The sequence below is a fragment of the Heterocephalus glaber genome, unplaced genomic scaffold, assembly GCF_053883595.1.
Source record: "Heterocephalus glaber isolate CG9 unplaced genomic scaffold, H.glaber_assembly_v1.0 deba00001497, whole genome shotgun sequence".
Classification (NCBI taxonomy): domain Eukaryota; kingdom Metazoa; phylum Chordata; class Mammalia; order Rodentia; family Bathyergidae; genus Heterocephalus; species Heterocephalus glaber.
The window spans coordinates 73,073,595-73,100,890 of NW_028258320.1; the positions used below are offsets into that span (position 1 = coordinate 73,073,595).

At 50.1% G+C, this 27,296-nt stretch overlaps 1 protein-coding gene across 1 annotated transcript in view; it reads right to left on the minus strand.

The window, feature by feature from the left end:
* Rbm20 (RNA binding motif protein 20) overlaps window positions 1-27,296 on the minus strand; it is a 213,398-nt gene that overhangs the window by 19,351 nt on the left and 166,751 nt on the right. The window contains 6 exon segments of the mRNA XM_004839020.4: window positions 1-10,698; window positions 14,230-14,351; window positions 21,006-21,140; window positions 22,748-22,852; window positions 22,855-23,413; window positions 24,481-24,585. The exon segment at window positions 1-10,698 is cut by the window's left edge and continues 19,351 nt beyond it. Of these exon segments, the coding sequence (XP_004839077.2) occupies window positions 10,588-10,698; window positions 14,230-14,351; window positions 21,006-21,140; window positions 22,748-22,852; window positions 22,855-23,413; window positions 24,481-24,585 (1,137 nt within the window). The 3' untranslated portion in view covers window positions 1-10,587.

Below are 27,296 nucleotides of genomic sequence, written 5' to 3' on the forward strand. Positions count from 1 at the left end.
CTGGCAAAAAGACATAAATAATGCATTACAATGACTTCACTTTTGTAAATACAGAGAGTACTAAGGAGATCAGAGATCAATCATTCATCAACTCATTAATTTATTCAACAAACTTTTCACGCATCTGCAATGTGCTGAGTACACACCAGGCCTGGAGCATGCTGCAGAAAATGAAGCAGACATAGTCCCTGCTCTCACAGAGTCAACAGTACAGTCCCCCCCTGGCATCCACAAGGCATCTGTTCCAGGATCCCCTCATGGATACAAAAGTCCATGAGTGAATACTCAAGTCCCTATGTAAAAGAGCATATCTGCCTAAAATCCACTATTAGGGTTTGGATCTGGAATATCCCCCCAAAACTAATGTGCTCACAGGTGAGGCTTTTGGAAGCAACCGAATTCTGGGGGCACCATACCTGTCAGTGGTACATGAATCCACTGATGGGTTTATGCCTGAATGGGCTACTGGGAGAAGGGGCCTGCTCAGGCGTGACCGGGAAGGGTGCATCTCCCTCCTGGATCCTCCCTTTCCTGTCCGCTTCCTGGCCACTATGACTTGAGCAGCCCCTCCGTGGCAGGCCCCCCTCCACACCATTTCTGTGTTTGAGGCTGCCAATCGGAGACTGAAACTTCTGAAACGGTGAGCCAACATCCATCTCTCCTGCCTTACGCTGTCGGGGTTGAGTATTTTGTCCCAGTGATGAGAAAGTGACACCCGCACTCTTCCTTCTATATACTTCAAATTATCCCCACATTACTTACAATAACCACACAACAGAAATATTACGTAAATAGCTGTACTATATTATGTAGGAAATAACAGAAGAAAAGGGCCTGCACACATTCAGTACGGACACGATTCTTCTCAAATGTTATTGATCCATACTTTGTGGATGTAGATCCCGTGGAAATATGGCACCATCTTACTTTTCAAGAGTATTTGCTAAAGCCTAGCCTTCCATGTCAAATGATAAAATAATTGGGGGTAGAAAGAATAAAGTAACCATGTTCCTTTAGAACCTTTAGAGTATAGATTTTTACTGAGACTCTCCAAGAGAGGGATAGATAGCATGCAGTCTTCTCCAACGTATTTAACTATGGCATCCTTTCATGAATTGTATCTCATGGGCCCAGAGTCATACGGAACAGTTTGGAGGGGACAGTTCTCAGGACCAATGCTTGTGGCTGTGTAGGTTGTACACAGCACAATGCCAGTGAGAACACCCACATAGGTACCATATCTATTGTACCCTGGAGTGGTATGACCAGAGCATCAGCCTTCTATAACTACAGCCCCAAACCTGGAGAGCACAGAGTTCACCCGGCTCAAGACCAACTGAGTTTCGATTCCTGAGTCAAGCCTGACCAGGACAAGGAACATACAGTTGCACTCTACTGCTGTTGAACAGAGCCGCAGCTCTGCCTCTCAGCTTTTTCCCACTGAACAGCAAAGATGCCACTCATCGTCGTTTTTGCACCATCAGTGTGAATGTCAGCATAGTGAAAAAGGCAAATAAAATCTCAATGTGATTATAAAAAGGTTTTGACCTTGTGCAGAGAACTGCAGACTGCACTTGGAAAACTCCTGAAGTATAGCTAACAACCTCACAATTAGCGTGTTTCTTTTTTGATGGTTCTGAAAAAATCATGAGAAAGATTTTTGTGGGCCCATTTGGGTCAGGTTCCTTTGCCTGAACCAATCACTACGACTTAAGAGGTCAAAGTACTCTGATTGATAAGACCTAGGACATAATACCTGATACTCAAAACTAGAGGAGGAGACGTTTATCTCAATGTTTCAGAGGATTCAGTCCATGGTCAGCTGTCCCCAAGCCAGAAACAACATGGCGGAAGGGTGTATTAGAGCAAAGCTGATTACTTCACGGCAGCCAGGAAGCAGAGTACAGAACAGCACTAGAGAGGAAGGGGCTAGGGACCAGATACAGTCCCCAAGGTCACAGCCCCATGAACCACCTAGACACAGCCAGATCTCTTTTACTAACTGCTAAAGCCAATCAAGTTGACATCAAGACTGTCAAAATCCCCAAGTCACGTGGAATGGGTTCTCATAAATAGCAGTGATTTTCTCACAGGAAGAAAAAGGAAGGGCTACTGCAAAGACAAACACCACGTATGGCTCAAAGGGTAAGAGAAGATGGTAATAAGTGCAGCTGAAGTCCCACCTGATCTGCAAATCCTACCCCAGGGCAGACCTGCCAAGGCTGGCTGCACCCTAGGAATGGCCCAGGCCTGCCCAGAGCTCGGTTCTCAGAGATCAGGGACTGCGGGGAAAGTGGGGAAAGGCTTTCATTGAGAAGATTTGTAGACATAGTCTTTACGTAGGTGGACAGGAAGCAGGAGGCCCTGAGTCTAAGAGGCAGAGCTTCCTGGGGGCCCTGCTGAGCTTCACATGCCTTCTCAGCCTCTGCACTCTCCTGGTTCCTGGCTGCAGGGTGTGTGTCCCTGAGAACAGGTCAGGTTTAATTATTAATCACCCGGCCAGCGTAATCAATCCAGACCAAGGTCTCTCTTCCTCTACTCTTCCAATCACTGGCCCCAAGCTCTTAGCCCAACCCCACCCTGCCAGTGCCTCCTATATGCTGGATAGGAGGGTGCATCGATGAGATGCGGGCATCAGGCACACAGGTGTGGTTTCCAAGGTGCAGCGTGAACCTAGGTCATCCAGCCAGTGTTGACACAACTGCCATAAACCTTGCCTTGTTCCCAGCTCTGCCTGGGAAGGACCTGAAGAACTGGGTGGGTCTCACTAGGTGAGGATGCAGAGTGAGGACAGACAGGTTTAGGGAGGGGATGCCCCTGGGGGCACAGGGAGATGAGTCCTGCCTGGGAGGTCCAGAAGAATCTGGCTATGAAAAGGCTGAATTTGGGGCAATACAGGCAGGGTTATGTAACCAACTGCTGGCCCCGAGTTAAGGGACAACAGGGAGGGAAGGATGGGTTCGGGAAAGGCAGTGGGTGGGTGGGATACTCCCTGGCACTGGTCCCAGGACCCACCCAGCTCCAACAACCAGCCAGCCAGACCAATCCTCACAGTGCCTAGTGTCTGGGCAGAGGCCTGGGGCTTAGGTCGGCCCCAGGAATGGGAAGTAATACCCACCAATACTGGCCCCGTGATTGGCACTGAGAAGCAGGACACTCTCCTTGCCCCTAGAGCCTCTATGACTGCTGTAGAGGCAAATCTGTGAACAGATCACAAGGCCACACAAGAAGGCCCACAAAGAGGGGACTTGGAGTGAGCCTGGGGTAGGGGTACAGACCGTTCTGGGACACCACGGGGGAGCAGGAACTCCCGGGGAGGCCATGGAGGATCAAGGGCCTCATAAAGAAGGTAACAGTTAAGGAGAACATTAAAGAAAGCATAGTTTCCAAGCGGTGAGAAAGGACGAGGACATTTCAGGCAGTGAGCAAACCACATCCAAAACCAAGGAGATGGGAAGGGGCCGTGTAGGAAACACGGGAACCAGCAGCGGGTGGAGGGGTGCAGTGGGCAGGGCTGGGTAGGGCAGGCTGAGAGCATCCGAGGAACTCCACGGCCTGGAGGCTGGGGTGGAGACAGCGTGCAGGCCCCGGCTCCGTCTGCCCCACGTAAGCCGAGGCGCTGGGTGTGCTCCTCAGGCCAGGCTCCCTGCTGGGGCAGGGGATGATGACAGGGACCGTGTCCCCCTAGGGTTAGGACGGAGGGTGGGAAGGGAAGGGAAGACCTTGTCCCCAAGCACAGGGCATTACCGTCAGGTGAGCTAAGCAACTCTGAGCCTTGGGATGCCGGGAGATGTTATCTTGACATGAGGGACCACTTCACGCAGAGAAGGCGCCGCCTTCTGTCCCACTCAGAGGGGTGTCCACTCTGCTCCCCTCCAATGTGGGACTGCTGTCTGCCTGAGGGTTTTTTCAGTGCCTCTGCTCACCCCAAAGGAAAGTGCTTCTAGAACATACAGTCAGGTAGAACACTCTCCCCTGGAAAAACTGGAAAGCTGTCTCTGTACTAACAAGATTTCCATGTAATAGACCTCCTTTCTCTTTGCCTTGACTCCCAATCCCATCTCACGCTCACTTACTACCACTCTGTCAGACTCACTCACTACTACTCTGTCAGACCCTTGCATAGCACATACTTGCTGCCTCCAATCTTCTTCAAGCCTCATTTAAAATTTTTTCTGTTGGCTTAGTCTGGTCACACCTGGCATGTGTTATATATCATCTTGACTTCTTGTCGAAAAGAGGTGGTGGGTAAGTAAACGACCAATTTTTACTTAGGAAGGAGAGGTCGAATGAGCACAGCACGGGCTGGCATGCTGGGGCCATGGGGAATCCCCTCTTGGTCACACTCCTCTACTCCCAAGTCCCCTGAGAGCAGACAGCACAGCAATTCCCTTTCCTCCCCTCCCCTCCCCTCCTGAGGCAGAGCAGCCTTCAGGTCCCTCCTTCCTCTCTTTCCCAGAGAGCCGGTTCTCCAGGCAAAATCCTCAGAAAGAAACTTCCTTTGGCCTTCCTCTCTGTTTCCCTCTGGGAGACGGGGTTCTTCACCTACTTTCTAGGGAGGGGAGGAATTTGTGAGATTAGTTTCTAGAATTCAAAAACTAGGATGGCTGTCACAAGCACCTCAAGTCCAGTTAGACTAGGATGTTCTCAGTGCATCCAGATTCTAGGGGCTTTAGGAAGATGTAGGAACAAAGGATGACCCCAGGCCTGAGACAGGCAGGGGAGAGTAGTGGTTAAGAGGTTTGAGCCCTGTGGACCTGGGTTGGAATCTAACTCTGCTGCCTACTGCCTTGCCTGCCTGAACTTTTGCAAACCACTTTGTCTTTCTGAGCATTATTTTCCCCTTTTCCATTGCGTAGAGGCCAAGGGACAACATCCTGCACTGTGCACACTCAGGGGATGACACAAAGATGGGCTCAAAACCAGCAGAACTAATACTGTAATGGCCCATGCATGATAGGAGAGAAAGTGTGTGAACCTCAGGGTACCTTGCTGATAGTAGCATGGCTCTGGAGATGTCAGAAGAACCCAGAAGTCTCCCCGGCAAGACTGCTGGCTCTGCACAGTTCTCTGTCTGCAAGAGCTGGGATCTCACCAGATCTCAAGGAGCCTTCCTACTGCCCACGGCAGCCAAGATTCCAGCCCTTAATGAAGACAAAGCCCTGGAAGGCTGACTTGACTAAGCGCAGTGAGTAGGAGCCCCGCCATGTGCCCCAAACCCAGACTCATGGCATGGCTCCATCTGCCATGGCCAGGCTGGTTTCCTTTGCTCTATCTCCCACTCACAAGCCTTTTCCACACCAGCGTCTCCTCCACCTTGAATGGTCCCCATTCATCTCTCTGCACCCTCCTCCACCCAGTAAAATAAATGCCCCTTCTATTCTACAAGCTGCTGGGGAAATCCCCAGTTGCATCTAGGGTGGCACTGTTTGGACTGTGATCAGTGCACTCCATTAGGTCATCCAGAGGCTTTCTCCATGACCAGACTCTCCACAGGAGAGGCCCAGGAATCTGTATTTCTAGCAAGCTCTCCAGGTGATTTTGAGGCATACAAAGCACAAGGATCAACAGTTTGAGTGCCTTGTTGAAAGTCAAAGTCCATGTAGGGTTGGACCGGGGACATTCATGACGTGATCTAACTGGAGTAGCCTAAATTCTTCCATGTGGCCCCAGCAGAACTACCTGGGAGATCTGGAGCCTCCTAAGTTGTGTTGCCTTAAGCGAGTCACTTCCTCTCTCTGGGCTTTTCTCTTGCAAAAGGAAGGACTAAGGCTTAGGGGTGTCTGGGTTCTTATATGCTTAGAATTCCACTTGGGACCAAAGTCCTATAAGGCCACCATCGTAGGAAAAGACAATGAGGAGCTATGAGGAGTGAACCTGGATGCCTCACCACTGCCTAGGTGCACAATCAGTCCCTGTTCTTCATGTTCCAGAACAAAAGTCTCGGGCCAGATGGGGCCAAGGTCAGCATGAAAGTGGCCTGACCCAGAAGGCACTGTGAGGGGCAACCCGGTGTCTAGGTTCAATGCAGAATCAGGCAGCGACAGCCTGGAGTTGATCCCTGGGGAGAGCTGATCCCTGTAGGCACAGGGAAGAACCTGAGTGTCAGGGCTCTAGCCCAGAGGCCTGGCTCAGAACCAAGTGGAAGGCCCACAGGGCCATCAGACAGCAGATGGGATTCCCTAGACTTGGGGGAACAGCTGCAACTCAGGCAGCCTGACTCCAGGGGCTTCCGCCTTACCGCGTGCAACATGGATGGTGTTCTCCAAAGTTGGGCTGTACAGAGCAACACACTGGGGCCTGGCACAAGGGCCACCCCTGGGCACCCTGCATCCTGAACTTGTGCAGCAGAACAAGCTCTAGCCCATTCCCTGCTTTGGCCAGCTGGGTACAAAGAGCAGCTGCAGATAAGGATGTTTCCCCAGGCCTCTTGTGGGGAACTGGAGGCCTGAGCTCAGCCCTGGATGGACGGATGGACGGATGGACGGATGGGCGGATGGATGGCCACTGTGGGGTGGGGATGCAGGAGGGGCAGCCTGCCACAACAGGCTCAGCAGGAACTTTCTTCAGATCTATAATCTGCTCCCAGTAATTACAGGTGGCCCCACTCTGCCTCTGGGGCCAGGCTGCCCAGCCCCTCCCCGCTGATTTGGGAGCGCTGCTAAGAGGAAAGGGCCCAGAGGAGGTTTGAAGCCATTCAAAGGACTGGTCACCTGGGTCCAGGAGACTGGCATTGTTTTCCTAGAAGAAATGATTGAAAAAGAACTGAAGAAGTCCTGAAATTTGAAGATTACAGTTGCAAAAACAAGCTTTGGTGCCCTGTAGCATACTAAGTGTACTCCCAGCAAGTATCTTAACCCTGGGGTGAGTAATATCAGCATCCTCTTTTACACCCAAGGAAGTGGGTCTTAGGGAGTCACAGGGCTAGCAGTGGCAGGGCCAGTCACTGCTTGGGCCTGCTATGTCACCGACCATCAGCTCTCCACTGTCACAGAGATGGAGCCACCAGATATGGCCTGTCCTGGTTCGGGCCGGGACAATGGGCTTCCCTCACCAGAAGACTGAAGAGCAGAGCCAGGGATTTGTAAGAGCAAAGAGGTTTTCTACCTGATCAGCCCTTCATTTGGTCTCCGCTCCGATCCTTACCCTGAGAACCGCTGATCCTCTTCAGTTTCCTAACCACCATCCTAGGGAGGCTGTTTTGTGCTTTCCCCTCGATCCTTTAAAACGTCTAAGAGTCAGAGAGGCAGCAAATCCCAACTTTTATGCTCAGTGGGGTGTCCCCAGCCAAATGTCCAGGGACCCCTGTATGACACATGGCCACCTACTCACAAGCTTTCAGATTCTCTTTATTAAAAATCTTTTTTTTTCTTTTGTAAAAACAAACACTTTGTGGTCAGTTATACAGATCAGGAAAAGCACAACAATTTATAAGACACTCAAATTCCAATACTTTACAAGTTCAAACTTAAATGAACTAGTTTTTCTTTTCTTCTTTTCTTTTCTCCTAAATTTGCAGAACAAACTGGTCCAGTTGAAGTATAATCTGAGAGATCACCGTCTTGGACTACTCCAGGATGGGAGACCCTGACACTAAGGGCGGCTGCTCACACCAGCACCGCGTTCACCAGACTCTTCGGGAGAATTGTAGCACACACTTATCCCCGGTCTTAACAGTGAAAAAGAGATTACACAGGGCTCTGTCACATCAACCCAGGGTGCAAATCAATCTATTGCTCAAGGCAGCAACTGCTTTCAGGCAACTTTTGGGGGGAGACACTGAAAAGTTTGACCAAAAAACATTGAAGAAAAAGCTTTAAAGGGGCCGGGGATTTAGCTCAGTGGTTCCGGCACCTGCCTTGCAAGCACAAGGTCCCAAGTTCGATCCCCGGTACCCCAAAAAAAAAACAATCTTAAAAAAAAACCCAAATCAATATTTTCCTGGTTGCCTTTAATACTGCATTGTATTAACACATAAGAATAAAAAGTGCAAATTACAGGGCCGGTGAAGGGCCAAGCCAATGGAATTGTATAAAAATAAATAAAAATAAATATATATATATGTATATAGACACACATGCGTAGAATCTCTGATGATTTGAAACTGAAGGCCGTGGTTGAAAGCAGAGACAGCCTCTTCTCTCTCCTTCCTGGAGGCTTCCTGCAGCTTTTTAGTGTGAAGGTCAGTTTACCAGCCGGGGAGCCATTACACTGTTTGGGAACTCAGCCACCTGGGTTTCTATGGAAATGCTGCTGGGGTGGAGGCTGGCGGGACCTGGTGAGGTCTGCTTCCACTCTACTGGGGGACAGAGCTTCCAGTCTCTCTGACAACACACAGTTCCAGTCTCTGATGGAGGCAGTAGGCTCTTTCCGGCCAGATTCACAGAGCTCCCCTCACTGGGGATAAAGACACCCAGCTGAAAGGTTTTCTGAGAAATGGAGGAGGCATAGCTAGTGGACAGAATGCCAGGTAACCTTTGGAGTCAGCCAGGGAACAGGCAGGGCTGAGCCCCAATCTTCAGTCTTTTCTGTTTGAGACCAAGCTCCCCAAGGGCCCAGGATGCATGACAGTGGGCTCAGGTTTCTTGCTTTTCCGGCCTCTCCTCACCACTCTTGTCCAGACCGGTCTGTCTTCCTCTGATATTGCCTTACTTCTCTCTCACAGCTTCCCAACTGCTCTCTTCCTGTCAGGGACCACAGGCTTCAAGGCTGACACATGATCATTTTAGGTTCTGCATTAGTTTCCTTTCTGTGCCTCAGTTTCCCCACTGACAAACATCAGCGTTCATCTCTGTGCCCTTCTTCCATTAGTGCAGAATTCCGAATGTGCAGAACAAGAAGATGCAAGTGCAACCCGACACAACCCCTGCCCAGTCACCCTGTCCACCCTCAGGGAGGAGCTGCCCATCCTCCTTGCTTTACTTTTTATCAACTACGCCATGGCGGGTGCCTTCTAGGGAGTCTCAGTTCACAGACACAGCATCAGGGGCCGTCAGACCTTCCTGAGGGTCACTCCCTAACTCTAGCAGATCCTCAGTTCTCCTAGCACCTTTGTCCCCTTCTGCTGGAGTATCAGACCGAGACCCAGCACCCCAGCGGCTGGTGCCTGAGGTGCTGACCCCACAGGAAATAAGGACTCTGTTCTTCATGACGTTCTGACATCAAAGTGTGCACAAGTGGTCAGCCCCGAGCAGCCCTCTGTCCTCTGCCCGGTTGGAAAGGGCCTCCTGCCAGTACCTGCCAGGCCTCACTGCCCCTCTTCAGCCCCACAGCCTCGGATTTCCTTCACTTCTTCCCCACTGATTAAAACCATCCCACCGGAAGGTCTTTGGACCCCCAAATGCAAGCACCAAGGATGAGTCAAAGATGTCATCTCCTTGCTATTGTTCGTCTCCAGCCAATGCCTCCAGCAGCAGAGGCCAGCAGTACCTAAGTCCACACCAACTGCCGTTTTAGCTACAGGGAGAAGACACTTCTATTCTCATTTTTACTTCAAATGAATCTATACAAAATTCATTGCCTAGAATAGAAAAAAATCCTAACATCCCCTGAAATGAAGAGCTGGGAAATAAATTTGGAACGAATTTATAAGAGCTTCCACAATGAAAGGCTCTTCTCTTTCTCCATAAAATTAATTTGAGGTTACTTTCAGGCATTTAAATCTGGCAGATTTCTAGAATAGCTGGGAGGGTGAAAGAGATACTAAAAATGGGAGTTTTCCAAGCTGGATGTGGTGGCACACGCCTGTAATCCCAGCACACTGGAAGCTGAGGCAGGAGGATCACAGTGAGTTCAAGGCCAGTTTGGGTTACTTAGTGAATTCAAGGCAGCCTGGACTACATAACAAAACTCTGTCTCAGGAAATCAAAAAAGCAGAACAACAAACACACACACACACACACACACACACACACACACACACAAACAAAATGATGCAAACAAAACAAAAAATACAGAACAGACAATTTTTTTTTATAAAGGTGGGGTCCAGCTGGAAGAAGCGGTATACACACAAACCACTCCCCACTTCGCCAACTGGTTCTCTTTGGTGGGCCCTCTCAGGTCTCAGAGCCTGACTCAGTGCCCCTGTGAGTGGTACACGCAGGACACATGGATGCCAGGCTGACAATCGGCTAAAGATTCACTGAAGTGGCTCTGCAGACTCAAGAGTTTCCATTAAGCCTCTTCCTGCATGACTCAGCCAGAACAGACCTGCTATATCCTATCAAGAAATTTAAACACTGAAATCCCTGAGAAGTTGGATTTTATGAAAAGGAAATGATCCTTGGCACAGAAGGAGGGAGAGGGAAGGGGAAAAGGGGAAAGGAAGACAGAAAAAAGCAAACTGAAAGGTTCTGGGAGAGAAAAAGGGTCCACGGGGAGAGAGTCGACAGCCCTCTGCAGGCTAGACAAACACGCCAGGGCGACTCGGCTCCCGGAGACATTTGTGGGTGTTCTAATGAGTCTGGGAACAAACCAGGCTGCATGCCCTGCATGGCTTTCATTCCTCTTCTGCGTTAAACAGATGGGCCCCACTTCAGCAAGTCTCCCCGTCTAGCTTCTAGTGGCAGCAGGGGCAGCATCGAGTCAGAGCTTTTTCCTTTCGAAGCGTGGCACCATTCCACTGTCCTCCGGCCTCGGGCTGCCTGCCCCTGCTGTGCCCTTCACGTCCTCCCGGGCCAGCTGGGACAGGTACTTCTGTGGCGGGGAGAGAGGAATAAAGGGGGCAGGGAGGTGTCAGCAGAGGCCTGGTGGGGCAGGCCCCTCCTAACCACTGTGGCCACTGGGTGGGCCACCCTCTGCCTCACCCATTCCTCCAGGACCCCACTAGCTTAGTTTACAAATAAGATGTGTGTCTGGTAGAAAAGTAGGAAGTCCAGATACTAACAAGACCCACGACCTCCACAGCCCTCATCTGGTGCCAAGCACTTTTCAACAGCTTGACTCGAGTAAACCCAGTCCTCAGGAACACTCCCCTGATTTCCAGAAAGAGTCCAGGCTCTAGGCAGCACGTCTGCGTCTGAGAGGCAGAGGGAGCCCAGCTGGAGGGCAGGAGACCACTGCCAGCCCACCCTGACAATGCAGACTCCCAACCCCTGCTTCCTGTCGGGGCAGGCTATGGCGGGGGAGTAAGGGAGAGGCCCGGAGGTCCTTGGAGGGATTGAAAATGGGCCCATCTCCTCTATATGTGGGGCTGCCTGCGTCACTCCCAAAGCATCCCCTGCTAAGATTGGCCCTCAGCCAACACGGTGGTGGCAGCGTGCAGGCTGGGCCTGCCTTTGGAGCCGGAGCAGTGAGAGAACTGGGAAAGGCTGGGGCTGCAGGGGCCGGGGGGGTCCTCTGACTGTGTAGGGGCAGCAGACATAGTGGAAAGAGCACTGGACGAAGAGTCAGAAGGGTTAGGCCCAGCACAGGGGTTAAGATTGTGGACTCTCTTGTCAGATGGCCTGGGTTCAAGTCCTAGCTCTCAGCAGGGAAGTGACTGATGTCCCTGCCCTCTGTGGAGTGAGGGAAACAGCAGCCACCACTGCACAGCACTGCTGTGAAGCTGGAAGCCACAGAGCGCTGAGCGCACAGCGAGGCAGGGATACACACTCGGGAGGGGCTGCTCTCCTACCAGACCGCCTCCCCTGCTCTGCCAGGTCTCCCCGGTGGATCTCGTGTGACCACGACCAGGGAGGGGCACAGCAGGGGTTGCCTGGAGAGCATGGGGGCTCCTTCACCTGCTCCCGCTCCAAGGGCGATCCCCATACCCCACTGAAAGGGCTCCGGGCGTGCCCTAATTTTACAAGTTGCCTGATGAAGGGGTCAGCCAGCACCTGCTGCCCAGGTCTGAACTCTTCACTTTTCATGCATGCAATCTGGTGTGAGGTGGATGAGGCGGGGTAAACAGAGGCACCCTGTCAAGGCCACTGGCGGAAACCCTATCTGGGGAACCCGTGGCAGAGGCTCTGGCCCCGGACAGGTGCACCCGTGAAACCCGAACCGAGGTTGGCCGGCCTGCAGGGCTTAGCTAACGCCTGCACCTGATGTGTCTGGGGACCTCAGGAATGGCGCTGGCCAGCCCTGTGGAGGGGAGTCTGCCCAGACATGGTGTGGTCCACTGCCCCGGAAAAAAGAACAGGCCCCAGGAAGCCTGAACACTTCTGACTCTGGGGGACGGAAAGCTTGGGGTGTGTGAGATATGCCCTGGAGGTTAGTTAATCCCACCGAGGGTGCTGGGTAGGTGAAAGGTTCTCACATCAAGTTATCACAGCTTGCCGGAGAGACTGTTTAAAACGCAGATTCTAGGGCCCAGCCTAGAGGTATTGAGGTAGCAGGTAGAAAGAGGAATCCAGGAAGCTCCATTTAAAAAAGACACCAGCTGGGACAAAAGGTTTAGGGAAATCAGGACCAGATGGTCTCCAGAACCCATTCCAGCCCTGCCATTTATAGGTTTCATCCTGTTGTTCAGGCGATAAGGTCTTCAGGCCCAGTGACTGTCCTCAGTCTGAACTCCCCGCTCTGGCAAAGTCAGCCCCCCCCCCCAAGAGAGGCAGGACCTGGGGCTGCCTTGGTCACAGAGCAGCTGCTCTCCAGAGGGAAATCAAGAGGCTTGAATGACTTGGGTTTCACCACAGCCAAGCCCGGCCAAGGATAGTCTCTTACAAACGGTAACCCAGGCTACAACGCTATGGCTCTCGGTTTCCAAGACCAGCTCAGTAGAGTAAAAAGAGGAAAGTGATTCAGAATCAGGTGACCCAGTCCTGGGCCCAGTAATTCACCATCTGCATGGCCTTCTACAAATCACATCACTTCTTTCTGAGTCTCAGTCTCCTCAAGTATGAAAGAAGAGAGTCGGCGCCATGTCTGAATTTCCTGACTAGGGTTGCACTTTCTAGTCATCTGGAGAACTTTCTCGAATTATATATCCTTGCCTCTCACCCCGGCCTACTGAATATCTGGTCTAGTACATGGACATGGACTTTCAAAGCACTGTTCAGGTGACTCTAGTTCATACCCTGCCTGGCTAAGAACCACTAGATCAGTCACTTTTAACAGTGTTGTTCTGACAGCAAAGCCTGACCCAGAATCAGAGCACAGATATCATGGGACTTCCTGAGCTGAACCGTGTCAAAACCACCAGTCTGACTCTTATAGCAAAAATGGGAGGTGCCCCAAGATGGCCGACCCTGCCTCTGTTAAACCAAGCCCGTGCCAGAAGTTAATTATGAAAACCACATACTACACTTGATATAAATATACCACAAATATAAATGAAAATATACCAATATCGGGTGGGCTATACACTGGGAACTTATTACCATGTTAAATGGTTGATTGACTCCTTTCAAAACTTATTAACATCTGTGAAATCAGAATGTACTTTATAATTGATGGAGTCTCACTGTTTAATTTTCAGCATTGGCTTTTCTAGGATAGTGGCAGGAAATAATGTTAGACTGGGGATGTAACTCAGCAGTGGAGTCTGTGCTTGCAATGCCTGAGGCCCTGGGATTGATCCCAGCACCACATAAATAAAACTGAGTCTTACAGATGATAGCACCTTAGATTGGATGAAATATGACACATAGTGTATTTTAAAATATGATCTTTTAATATACTACATAACACATTTCTTTTGTTTATTGCTTGTCTCCTAAATTAGAACAGAAGCCCCACGAAGACATTTTGCCTGCTTTTGTTGTGGTATCCCCAGAGTCTACAACACTGTCTGGTAACTAGTTGGCTTGTGATAATTATATGCTGCCTGGATGAACATTTAAATGGGACACAATTGTGGATCTTATTCTAGCAAACAGGGTTACCGGCACAGAGGGACAGAAACAAAAATAAGAGCAGCTGGACACACCCAGGGCTGGTGGCAAGGAGTCCGCCCTGCCCTGGGCCAGAACACCAGCCTAACTTGAGCTGCTCTCCGTCTAGCTGGGGAGGCACATGTTTAAAAAGCCAGGCCAAGTGGAGTGGTGTAAGTACTATAGTGCAGACAGATGCTCTGGGAGCCCACGGGAGCCAGCCACCATGTGGAACAGCTTGAGGGATTTGGGAGTTGTCCACAAGGGGAAGGACACAGAAACTCACAGAAGCAGGTGTGCTTGTGTGTGCACAGGATCCCTGTGCCTGGGAGCTGATAGCAGGAACGAGCAAAGCTGAAGACTCTGGATGCCTGGTGTGAGTGTGGACACCGGGGCCCCCACAGGGTGCTGGGCAAGGAGGACTGACAGTTACCTGCAAATTCCTGTAGTGGACAGCACTGCGACAGTGGCTCACCTTCGCAGCCTCCTCGCTGGTGTAGAACAGCCCGCACAGCTTGCAATAAAATCCAGTCCTGGGAACCACGAACTCCACACCTGGAGAGAGACAGGGGCAGCACTGGGGAGCCCCTCGGCCTGCTAGCCATCGGGGAAAGGCGAGTGGGTGCGTCTGCCCCTCCCTTGCTGTTGACTTTGGCTGGCTCCCCGGCTTTTCTGGCCTCACCTCAGTCTCCTCACTTGCAAAAGTCAGACAGGGACAAACGGTGCTTCATTCATGGCTGTGGGTGTGAGGGATGTGCTCAAAGCAGGGTGCTGAGGACTTAGCAATTACAGGCTCTGTTTCTTGCCTCCGAGAACTGAGGACCAGGCTCTCTGACCCAAACTGCTCCCAGGGTAAGGCAGAGGGAGGAGGGTGCTGACATTTCACTTGTTTGGATTTTATTTCTCCATGCTGTACCCTTCTCTGCAGCTACTGGGATTCTGGAAGAATTCACTCAGTTTTTAAAGCTTGTTTTAGAATTATATTTATTAAAGAAAAAAGTTTTAAATAATTAGAAGTGAGGGGGGAAAATCACCCAGAATCACTCTGATCCACATATTTCCTTCCATGTGATTTACCTATATGCAGGACCTTTTCTTTCTTCTTTCTTTCTTTCTTTTCTTTCCTTTCTCTCTCTCTCTCTCTTTCTTTCTTTCTTTCTGTACCAGGGATCAAACTTGGGACCTTACGCTTGCAAGGCAGGCGGCAGCACCACTGAGCTAAATCCCCAGCCCAGGACCTTTTCTTTTTTGACAGTTTTAATCACACTGTATGATTAAATGCAATTCTGCATCCTCCCTTTTCATGTAGCAGTGTATCATGCACCTTTTCCCACCTTCTTTACATGTGATCCATCAGTTAATAGCATTTCTTTTATGACTCATTAAATGTAAGTCCCAGAATTCTGGGTATCCTTTAGATTTTGAGAGACAACAGCCCCTAGTCACAGCGGAGGGACAGTGTCACAGGCGGAGGGGTCATCTCTGGAGCAATGGTGGCTGGCGCAGCCTCCACAAAGGTGTTTGCAAGGTCACAGTCCTCCTCTTGAGGACATGGTCATCGGAGTGGAAAGTGCTAGTCTGAGATGGTCCAGGTCAGACACTAAGGATCTAAGTAACTTGGGGTAGGTGAACAAAACTGCTCCCTGGCCTCAGGTTCTGCCTCTGAAAGGGAGTGAGCACACGCGCCTTGCACAGAAGTGCTTACGGGCACACTCCAGTGACAGCAGGGTATGAGAGCTGTGATGAGCAGGACCTCAGGGGCCCGGAGCACAGGGGCAGAGGCTGGGGCCTGTCCTGTATGGAGGCAGAACAGTTGCTCCCTTCCCTGCTGGAGTGGGCGGCACTGGGAGATGTGGGACCCAAGGGACACAGAAATTTCTCCAGGAGGGAGAGGGCCAGGTCTCTACTAATGAGGACCCTGGGAGCCTCCGGATCACAAGCCCCAGCCCCTCCCTTTCCTTCACAGTCTTCCTCCTGCCTCCTTCCAGGACTAAGCTAAGTGGCTACAAGCCCCTGTCATACAGAGGTGCCCTGGACTTGTGAGCAGAACTGTTTTGTTTTTCATGTCAAATAAGCCCCTTCTTATTTGAAGGAGCGGCCCTGGCAGGGGGTGGGGCAAGAACCCCACCCCAGAGCCCTGCCTTGACTGCCTGCTAAGTTGTGGCTTGGGGCCTGAGGTCTCCTTGGCCTGGGTGTTCTCTAACTGCCATGTAGCTGGCCGAGTCTTCAGTGGTCAGCAGCAGTCCCCAGAAGTGAGAAGGCGCCGCTGAGCTCAGCTGCCCAGAGCGGGCTGGGTGTCCTTGCTCTTCTGGCCCCTTCCACTGTCACCACAGAGAATAGATGGGCGAGTGGCCTGTTGGGAACTGGTTGTCCCCTCCAGCTCTCAAACAGGCTCCTGGCTGTTGCTGGAAAGAAGCATTAGGCAAGATCTCCCTCCTTCCTCCTTTGCCGCAAACCAGTTTTCCACTGGCTGCTGCTGCTGCACAGGGAGCTGAGGTCCCCACTTTCAAGAGAAGGGTAGCGGGGCGAGGAGAGCACTGCCAGAGGGCCCTGTTCAGGGTGCAGCCTCTGGCCTGTCCTGGGTCTTGCAGGGCCAGCCAGCAGGGCTGCGCTGGAACAGAGCCCTGGATGGAGCTCCCTCTGCAGCCCAGCTGAGGATCTTTGTCCCTGTTCTGGGACCCCAGAAAGGGTACAGCGGCTTCCCAAGCCGCTGCAGAGCCCCAAGCCGGGAGTGAGCCACAGCCATGGTCCTTTTCAGCCACAGCAATGCAGCCATGGTCTGTGGGCTTCTGAGTAAGATTTAACTAGAGCAAAGGCTTCTTTGGCCCACTCCTCAATAAAAAATAAAATTACACTTGATCTTAGCCAAAAGGCTGAGAAGCGATAAAGAATAAAATTTAAAAAGACTACAAGCCACAGCATAATGCAGAGAAAATGGCACTTAGTCTCAGATAGGCCTAATACTTTTACCGAAGCTGTGTGGCTTCAGGCACATTATTTAACCTCCTGAGATTAGTTTCTTCATCTGTAAAACAGGAATAATGACATCACAGTGCTATGGGGAAGCACCTGTCCTTTTGCCTGGTGCTCAAAAAATATTTAAGTTTGGAAACATGTTCTTTTCTTTTTTGTTTGTTTGGAAACGTGTTGAACAGGTCTTCACAGAAGCCAAGTGTCTGAGCCTTGGCCTTTCCATCCGACCCCCCACCCCCACCCCATCCTTTCTCAAGATCACCTAGACAACCTGCTCCATGGTTTGGCCCCAGCTTTCTCCCCAGCCCTCCCCAGTGGGTTGAGTCAATACCAGCAATCAAAGACAGCTAGGGAAAGAGAAGCTGGGCCGGGAGAATCCCCAAATGGCTGGCGCCCCACTCAGGACCTCCACAGTGCCGCACTGCAGCTTCGCGGGGCTGGAGGACGTGGGGGTGTGGCATGGCAGCACCAAGACACTGCTTCAGCCTGACAAATTCTGGACCCACCTGGTCCTCCCACTTCTCAGCCTCCATTAAGTGTGATCATTAAAGCTGCATCTGCCTTCCAATAATAGCTCCTGGCATGAGTGACTGCGACACTGTCAACCTAGTAAACCCTGGGATGGAGAGAGGGGGAAGCTCACTTTTTTACTGCCGATGCTGTTTGGTTCTGGTATGGGTAAACCTTGGCAGGCTCAAACTGGCCAGGGTCATGCAGAGCTGGCCTGAATTACACAGGCAGCACCCCCCCCGGCCATGTCCTATGCGTGCCCAGGCCTTGGGACCCCTCATTTCACCTCCCTGCTCTTCCTAAGGACAAAGCGTGAAAACTGTCTCTCGTCTCTGTGGGAATCTCTTGGCCAGGGGTGACCAAGCCTGCAGGGTGAAAGGTTGGCAGCCTCAAGAAGAGGAAGGAGTAGGTCTCAGTATTTCATGAATGAACAGAAACAACGGGCAGCCCTTAGTAAGTACTTTCTGCTGGAAGGCACCAAGACCTTACATGTGTTCATTCATTCAACTGTCAAAGTAAATCGACACAGCAGGCTTCTATCATTGTCTGATTTACAGATGAAGAAATCTAAGCTGAAGGGTTAAACAAGTTGCTCTTTGTCACCCAGCCATTAAATAGTAGAGATGGGGTTTAAACCCAGAACTCTTAACTTCTGCTGAGAAATTGCCTTTCCTACACTATGCTGCTGCCTGCATGGGAGGGCAGGGTAGTCAGAGATTAGAAGTCCTGCACCCAAATCTGAACTTGCTATTTGATCCTGACAACGCCTCTGAACTTCAGTTTGCTCACCTGCCAAACACAGAAAATAGTACTATACTATTCCCTGGGGACCAACGAGCTAAACTAATTGCAGACAACCAGTAATAGCCCAAACTGGAAACAACCCAAATGTGCATCAGCAGGCACATGGATGAACAGAATGTCATACATTCATATCCACAGTACAGTGCTTCTGATCAGCAAAAGGGGACCATCAATACACCCAACTATACAGATGCGTCGCAATTTTGCTGAGTGAAAGAAATCAGGGAAAGCCCACCCGTACATATTGTAGGATTCCTTTACATAAAACTCCAAAAAAATGCTATCTGTTATTTAGAGACAGAAAACATGTAAGTGTCTATCTGAGGGATGAGGTAGGGGGAGTGAAGGATTACAAAGGACTCTGAGAGAATTTAGGGGTGACAGACGTGTTCACTATCTTGATTGTGGTGATGGTCTCACCAGCACACATATATGTCAAAGCTAACAGAACTGTGCACTTAAACATGTGCGCTTCATTGTATGTCAACTGTACCTCAATATAGCTGTCTAAAAACAAAATGAGATACCGTTTTCCTCCCTAACAGGTTGGCAGAGATTAAAAAGGAAGATCATCAAGTTGGCAAAGAGATAGGGAATGAGAACTCTCCCTCAAAGTACTAGTGAAAATTTTTATCATCTTTTTGGAGTGCAGTTTAGTAGCAATTATAAAGGTTTTGAATGCAAATGCATATGGCCCCACAACACCTCCTGCTAGCATCCTGCCCTGCAGAAATGCTGGTACACACAAAGGTACCTGAACTAGCACATCTAGAAAGCGGCAGGAGACAGAGGGTAAGAACAGACTACTTGAACTTAGATTCTGATTCTAGTCATTGGCAAGCATTAGTTTTGAGAATCTGCATCTCAGATTTCTTATCTGTAAAGTGGGAACAAAAATACCTGCCTCGTAAATGTTTTGAGACCGTTAAATGAAATAAGACAGTCAAAGCACAAGGAATGCTGCCTGTATTGTGAGGGATTACAATAAAAACTTAGCTGTTCAGGCATTTTTGCAATGGAAAAACCAAACATATAAAGCAACCTAAATGCTTACTGGGAGAGAAAAGAATCAGCAATTTATGGTTGAGTTTTTACAATGGACTATTTGCAGTGGTTAAGAAGAATGTGTTCTCTGCCTACTGACGTGAAGAGATCTCTAAGACCTGCTATTAAGTGAGAAGAGCAAATCTCAGAACACAATGTATACAGTGCAATTCCATTTTTGTAGGAGAGAAATTATCTATGGGCATGACAGTGGCCACCTCAGGAAGCTGGGGAGAGACTGGAGAAAAAAGTCTCTAATATTGATTTGATATGGTTCTTATTTTTTAGATTTATTACAATAATTTTCACACTTTCTTTAATGAAAAACAATAATAAAAAGACATGAATACAAGGAAACAATTCATTCTTAACTTTTGCATGTGTCATTTAGAATCCAAGTTCCTGAAGGACATGAGATTTGTATTGTATTGTTGCTTCCCCACAACACCCAGTACAGTGTCATGGCATCCAATAAGTATTTGCAGACTGACTAAATGCACAGGGAAACTGTCACTTCTGAGAGGCAAGCGTCACACGGGTTTCCTAGGATCAAGACAACTAGAGCCATTGCCATTCATCCCAAGGTCTGTCTTTTCTGACGTTCAATTTTTGTCTTTGGAAATGTCATGCAACAACCATGTCCCCTAACAAAGAAATGAAAGGAAAGAAAATTCGCTCTCCAGTCTGACTCTATAAAAGCAGTACACGTGGAAGACAGAAACAGCAAGGGATTTTTTTTAAAAGGAGAAGAGAGAAACTCGGTGGAAAGGGTGAGCCTCCAGCTGAGTGTGGATGAGCACACACGTAGTCACTGGCTCTGTGCTCGCTTGTGACACTTTCTCAGTGATACTTTCCAGCCCTCGCTCTGAGCAGCAGCTGCTCCTCCTTCATCTCATTGCTTCCCAACCTTTCAGAGTCAGTGCAAAGAATGAGGATGATATTGGCTGGGGATATCCCAGGAAACTTCCTTAGAGTACCTTCTCTCCTTACCCTGAGACTCTGCTTAGGTGTCCACTGTGAAAATGTATCCCGGTGACTCTTGGTAGACTTCCTCCCCACCCACCCGCAACACTTCCATTCTTGGAAAACAACTGATCCAGCTCCACATTACAGACAGGAAGCAGACTCGGGAGGGTGTGGCTTGTCTGAGGGGGCATGGTCACCCATAGATGGAACAGGAAGGACAAGGACCAGGTCTCTCCATGTTCAGTGCTCCCTTTATCAATGGTCTGGTCCTCCCCCAACACAGTCCATTCAGCATCACTGAATGCCAGAGAGAAGCTGGTCCTGCACTGAGAAAAACTGCAGCATTGTTCTGGGAAGGGCTGGGAACATGGAGAGGAGGAAGGGCAGTAGCAGAAGAGATTCATGTTTTTGTTTGCTTGCTTGCTTGCTTGTTTTGAGGCAGGGTCTCTCTATGCAGCCCAGATGGTCTTGGACTCACTGACCTTAAACTTACGGCAATCCTCTTGCCTTAGCCTACTGAGTGCTGGGATTACAGGTGAGTGCCACCGCGCCGGGCTTAGTGAAGGTTCGTTTCTGTTGACTCTTAGAGGCCACGGGGCCGAGGCTTCCCTTCCTGAATAAGGGCTGGACTTACAGTCTCTGTGTGGTCAAGAGGAAAGCCCTCTCTAACAGGGAAAACAGGACTCCTGGCTCTGGGTTCCCGGCACAGTACTGCTCCAGGCTGGTCCTGGGAGTCTCTGTCTACCTTGGGAGACCGAAATTGCAAGAAACTCAACTTGCAGTTCTAGGCTATTGCATCATATATTAAAAACACCAACAGCAGAATAACAGAAAAGCCTCTCAAGCTCTTAGGAATGGCCATGGAACTGTCACTTCCTAGAGCTGAGTTGCAGGAAAGACTGTTTCACCTACCTAGAGGGATGCTAAGTTCACTGAACACATCCTCTGGTTCCCAGGAAGGCAAAGAAAGGGGCTCTCTCAGCTCCACTTTGGTATATTCCGGTGATCTCACATCCAGAGGCTTCATTTCCATGTACCTGGAGTTTTCTGTAAAACATGGGCCAAGGCAAAAAACTAATGAACTGCAGCCTCCAGGAGTCCCTGTACTTCTATTGCCTACACTGGTGACTGGGAATTGTCCCTTGGACTGCTTCATCACATGAGGCTGGGGCCATGACTGCTAATTACAACCAAAGTGCTATAATTAAGAGTCTTTTCCACCGCCAAAAGAAACCCACACACAAAAAAACTTGGCAAATCTTTGCACTTGGCCTGGGCGGATAGCCTTTAATGCCTTCAGTTGAGATGATCCACCCCCTTCACCCCCAAGTCGGTATCACCCCACCTCTGCAAACACAGGAAATGTTGAAGGGCAAAATTGTGCTGACATCCACTGAGGCTGATATAAAAGGCCGTGCTGTTCTCACCCCAGGCCCATGAAGCGGTGTCATTAAATATGAACGCCAAACACTGTGGTAAGCTAATAAACTGCTAACTACAACCGGCACATGTCGAGACCTACATTGCAAAATATAAAGGTTCAATCGGAGCGAGGTACAAATGCCAGTCGGCCTTTACTCTTGCTTCTCTAGCCAGTGTGGGTCTCAGTGTTTCTCTAGCAAGAAGCAGGCAGTCTGTGGCACAGTTTCCATGGAGATACAAATCCGAGCAGGTGAAAAACGGCTCCGGTCAGCTTGACATGGAAGCAAGCCCAAGCACGAGATCGCCTGCCAGCGTACGCTGTCCATAAGGCTCTCAGCAGAAATGTGCATTTTTTGGCTTTTCCTCTCTGTTTTCTGACTCTTGCTTCAACCTTGGTTGTGCCACACGCTTTCAGTAAAATGAACCGCTAGTTACTTTCACTACGAGAATCCTGAGGGCTACTACTATTCCTCTCTCCCCCCAGAGCCCTTGATGGATCTCAGTTTCCACTTGGCAGAGAAGCCACGGTGTAGGCTATTTTAAACTCTATTTCATGATGTCACAGTGCCGAGCATAGCCACAACATCACCTCTGGTGGAGGCAGAGAGGCAGAGCCGCTCCTGGGACAAGTCTTGTGTGACTGTCAGACCCTGAAGAAACTGGGCCTGAGTAGGAAAGGGGGAACAAGCCATATTCCTTAAGGAGGCCCTACTCCTTCCCCATCCACTCCTTTCTCATCTTCCACCACAGAAATGACAGCCAGGGGCTCCTCCACTGTGCCCACAAGGCCAACTGGCCAATCCCAAGGGACCTACTTCTGGTTGTCCAAGCCCACTTGGGTGCCCATAAAAACAGAGAAGTCTAGGGGCTGGGGATTTAGCTCAGTGGTTCCAGTGCCTGCCTCAGAAGTGCAAGGTCCCGAGTTCGATCCCTGGTACAAAACAAAACAAAACAAAACAAAAACCAACAACAACAGAGAAGTCTAGCTTATCCGAGTTCTCAGAACATAGGGCCTCCTGACTGGTTTCCTTTACAATATTTGCCGGAAAGCTCTAACAGTCTAACTAGGCTTGCTTCCTTTCATACCTGACTTCCTGCATTAGCTTTAACACGAGCTGAAAGCTTACTTAGCTTTGTTCCAGCCTGCACCCCACCCCCGCAACCCCATACTTCCCGAGGGCAGCAGTGGTCCGGTCCACCCAACCGCCCATGAGAAAAGGGGAGCTAGTTACCCTCGGTCACCACTCCTTGGCAGGCCTGGCTTTGGAGGTCAGTTTCAGTGGGGGGGCTGGCTTTCTCCTCCTGGGGACTGCCTTCAGAAGCCCCATCTTCGGGGTGCCCTTGGCCTTGCAGTCATCCGGAAAGGGGCTGGGCTGCTGGGCCCTCTCCTCCGCTGGCTGGAGGGAGGACATTTGCTGGGCTGCAGGGGCCAGACACACGTCTGAGCTCTCCGTTCTCTTTGCCTCCTTCTCATAGCAGTCGGAATCCTCCAGTGAGAGGCCTGTCTCACATTCAGCTGGCTTCCGCTCAGCATCCAGATTTGGGCCAGGCGCGTCCACGTTCATGTCACTGGAACAGCTCGTGGAAGCAGAAGGCAGTTGTCTGGGCAACTTGCAGCCAATTTCTGCAGGCCCATTCTCTATGGTCTTTACTCCCTCGTTAATGAAATCCAAATCCGTGGCCACTTGCAAGTCTAAGGTGGTTGTCACACAGGGACATATTTCAGGGCAGATTTTGTCTTTCTGGTCAATGGGCAAGATATCTTCCAACTCCGGGATGTCTGGCTCCATAATGAAATCTTCGTCTTCCCCCACCTCATCCACAGTGACCAGTTCCTCCATGTTGGTGGGGTACCAGCTGTCCCCCTCTGCCTCACTGCCACTCTCCCAATCTTGTTCCTGTAAAAAAATTTCCAGAATGGACATCAAGGTTGATTGAGCCCATTCAGCCAAAAGGCACAAACCTTGGCCCTCCAGCCAGAAAGATCCTGAGCTTTCTTCCTTCTACCTGGGAACAGTCATGGTAATTAGAAGCTGGGAATCATTCAGATCCCACTCCACTGACTCATCCTTAGGACAATGTCCAAAATGGTACAGGACTTGGTACAAGTCCTTAATCCTTCACTCACCATGTCTGAGATGATACCAAGAATTTCGACTCCTGGTACATTATAGTTTTTGAATGAATGAATAATTTATAAATGCTAAATATTTGCTGGAGCTATTCCCCCCTATGTGGGGGCATCCCTAAAGGTAACTATGGTTACAAACTTTCTCCAAGCGCTCTCTCCCACTCAAAGGTGCAACCTCCATAGCCCAAGTAACTTCGGTCTTCACACTTAACCTCTCCTAAAACTTTCCCCTTGGTGTTCCCTGCAGTCCACAGACCCAGCAGGCAGATTTAGGAGGTCAGATTCTCCTGACCCAAAGGGCACAAAGCTGGCCACATTCCAGGGACATTTCTTTTTGCTGTGGAAGCCTCGGCCCAGGAAGACAGGAACTGGGTTTCTCTTTTTAATTAAGTAAAATAATCTTTATAAGCACAGTAGATGTTTTGTTAATCACAGTGTCTGGGTTGCTGAGGTCAGGGCCCCAGCTCAAGTACCCAAAACAAGTCCCCCGGTACTCTCTAGGGGACCTGCCTATTTAGGGAGCCTGGCTCTTAAAGCCCGAGTCTTTTTTGAGCACATGCTCTCTCGTCGGAGTGCAGCCAACTTGCTGGAGAGTGAGGCAGGGCCCTGGCATGTGGGTGAAGATCTCCCAATAAAGACTGTCCAAAGATCCCAAGCAAAGCCTTTCCCCTAGAAGTTCTGGGGGTAACTGGGCCTTTCCTGGAACCGACGAGGGGGAGTTTGAGACACACTCATGTAGGGGCGATGGCTGGACAGGATGGGGGCTTCCGTGACTCAGTCCCTGAGCGGTAAGTGCAAATGCAACTACACTGCCAGTATCTGAAAGACATTTACCTTCTTCGCCCTTGCGGTTTTTGGATCAGAGGACTCTGTCTCCTTCTCCTGTCTGCCCACTGACTGAGGGCTTTCTTCCATGCCCTCCTGTTCCTCTTTTGCAGCCTTATGAAGGGAAGAACAGAAACACAAAATCAACAGTGAGTAGAGGGAGGGAAAGGAGGGGGCGCCAAGAGAATGACACTGAACACAGATGCGTTTCACAAACATCATCTCCTTTTCCCTCACAGGCCTCCCCAGAGGCAGTAGCTGCTGTCATGCTCACTTGACAGAATGAGGAAACTGAGGCTCAGAGAGGTGAGTAACTTGTTCTCGGTCACCCAGATGGATGCAGAGAAATGTTCTGATGGTGGGCCTGGCGTCTGGAGGGGTCAGAAATCTCTGGCAAAGCGGCATTTGTTGCAGTGAGGGTGAGTAGCAGAAGCCAAGAGTGAAACGAATGTGGTCAACCTTGGAGTTGGCTACCCCAGTGAGGTCTCCCCGGCAGACCCATCTCGACCATCAGATATCACATTGCAGGCCCTTATCGGCGGGAAAGGAGCCGGCACCTACTCAGTGCCTTCTAAGCACTCTTCGGGCCTCTCTCTATCCCTAAGTCACCACATGCCCTTCCTTTGCCCTTCCTTTGCCCTTCCTCCTCCTCCTTCCAGGCAAGGCCCTCATCATGATGCCCTGCATGAGAAACTGAACACCTGAAAGCAGGGCTTTAGGTTGAGAATTAAGGCTTCTCACCAGCCTTTAAAACAGGGATCAGCAATCTATGTCCCATAGGCCAACTCTGACCTACTGCCTGCTTTTAGTCTGTGAGCTAAGAATGGGACTTAAAATTCTGAACAGTGAAATTTTAAGTGGCTATGTCAGTACCCACATAAAATCCTATGTTTTGCCTGATGGTCCTGTCTGGTCCCCTGCAGAAAAGGCTTGCAAAGCTCTGCTTTAGAAGTTTCTGGGAGCTACTGTCCCATGACTTAAGACTTTCATCATTAAGTCAGTGACCATTCCCGGGCTTCTTTGGGGACAAGTTGAATTTTCTTGACATTTTTGGCTGAGTCTGGCTCAAAGGAAAGGACTCTAGTTTTAATTACTTACAAAGAGACACACACCCCCCTGAGCCAGCTAGGGCAGGAGGCCGGGGCTAACTGGTTCAGCTTGTTACTAACAAATAGGACAGATAGCACCAATCCTCAAGTGTTTGGAGCAGCAGATTCCACTGAAAGCTTTGCTTGAGTCTCCTGAGCTAACTGTAAAGCAGCTACAGGTACCTCTAAGTTATCAGAAGCCATTGTGACCTTTATTTTTTAATTTCCTGTCATAAATTATGCATGGCCCTCCCTTGTCAAAATAAATAATCTCGCTGGGCGCCTGTGATCCCAGCACTTGGGAGGTGGAGGCAGGAGGACTGTGGTGAGTTCGAGATGCGAGCTGAGTTTCAGGGACCAGGCAAATGCAACCCATGCACCCACGGGCCCACACCAGCTCACACACCAAGACGTCAGGGCCCAACAGTTGCGAGCAGGGCTCTGCCGCCACAGGGCCTGGGCTGCTTGCTGCTAAGCTACCTTCTAACTGGTCTTTTCCTTCTGCTCTGTATGCTCCCCCCCAAATCTCCCCAATACAATCAAAATGATCATCCCCAAATGCAAAACTATAATATCCTCACTGTACTTTCTTGCCAGAAGATTTCCCATTGCATTTAGGGTGAAGACAAAAATATTTTCAATGTGCCTGCAAGGCCTGCATGAAGTAATCCCTCTTGTCAAGTCAGCCTCGCCTCCCAGCGCGCCAGCCTGCCTCTCTGCTCCAGTGACGCTGGCCTCTAGTCATGGACTGGCCCTTGCACATGTTCTTCCCTCCATCTGATCTCCTTCCTTTTTACCCAGGAAATACTTTCTTTCTATTCCTCCAAAGCTCAACAGGCCCATCCCAACCCAGGGAAGCCTCTGATTCATTATAGGAAGCCCTCTATCCTTCTTAGCATTACACACACACACACACACACACACACACACACTCACTCCCGTTCATCTGAGGACTGACTTGGTTAGCAGTCTTCCCACTAACCTATGAGCTCCAGGAAACCAGGAATCATTTCAATCTCACTCACAACATGACTTGCGCTAAGTGCTCCATGGATGTTGGTCAACGAAGAGCAGGATTTATAGAAGGGGGGTAGGGCAAGTACTAAGTTCACACCCGTCTCCCAGCATGCTGGGGTCTATGTCTGGGCTCTGGACTTGGCATGAGTAGTTTTTCTGTTTCTTCCTATTCTGGATTGTTTATACTTGGGTTTGCATTCTACAGACCCCGGGCTGCATGTGACCCACAGACATGTCTGGAAAGTATCTTTTCTAAAGCATGGGAGATTTTACACAGACATCCGGTCAGACTTGGGCCTTGCTCTAAGCAAAGGGAGATCTCACAGTGGGAGGCACACATTCTGGAGTGGCAGCTGCCACGGGTGCCCTCAACAGAAAGGAACTGCCTCTTTAGCCTGCCAGAGCCTCACCACTCCTACCTGGCCCCACTTAGCCACACGGTTCTGGGCCACCTGCCTCCCTTGCCATCCCTAGGTGTCTGGATTGGTAACATTCCATCCCTCCTTCCAGTGAGACGGAGGGGGCACTTCTTTCCCAGGTCTTCCTATTCAGTTATTTCATTTCTTCCCTTCTTCCTCGAGTGCTGTGGTCACGGCTGGGTCCCACTGTGGACTCGGCCGCTCACACACCCTGAGCAGTACACATACGGGCTTCTCTACCATGAGCACTTTCTTCAGCGATCTCAGACAGTCTCGAACGAGTACAAGCTCATTAAAGTGC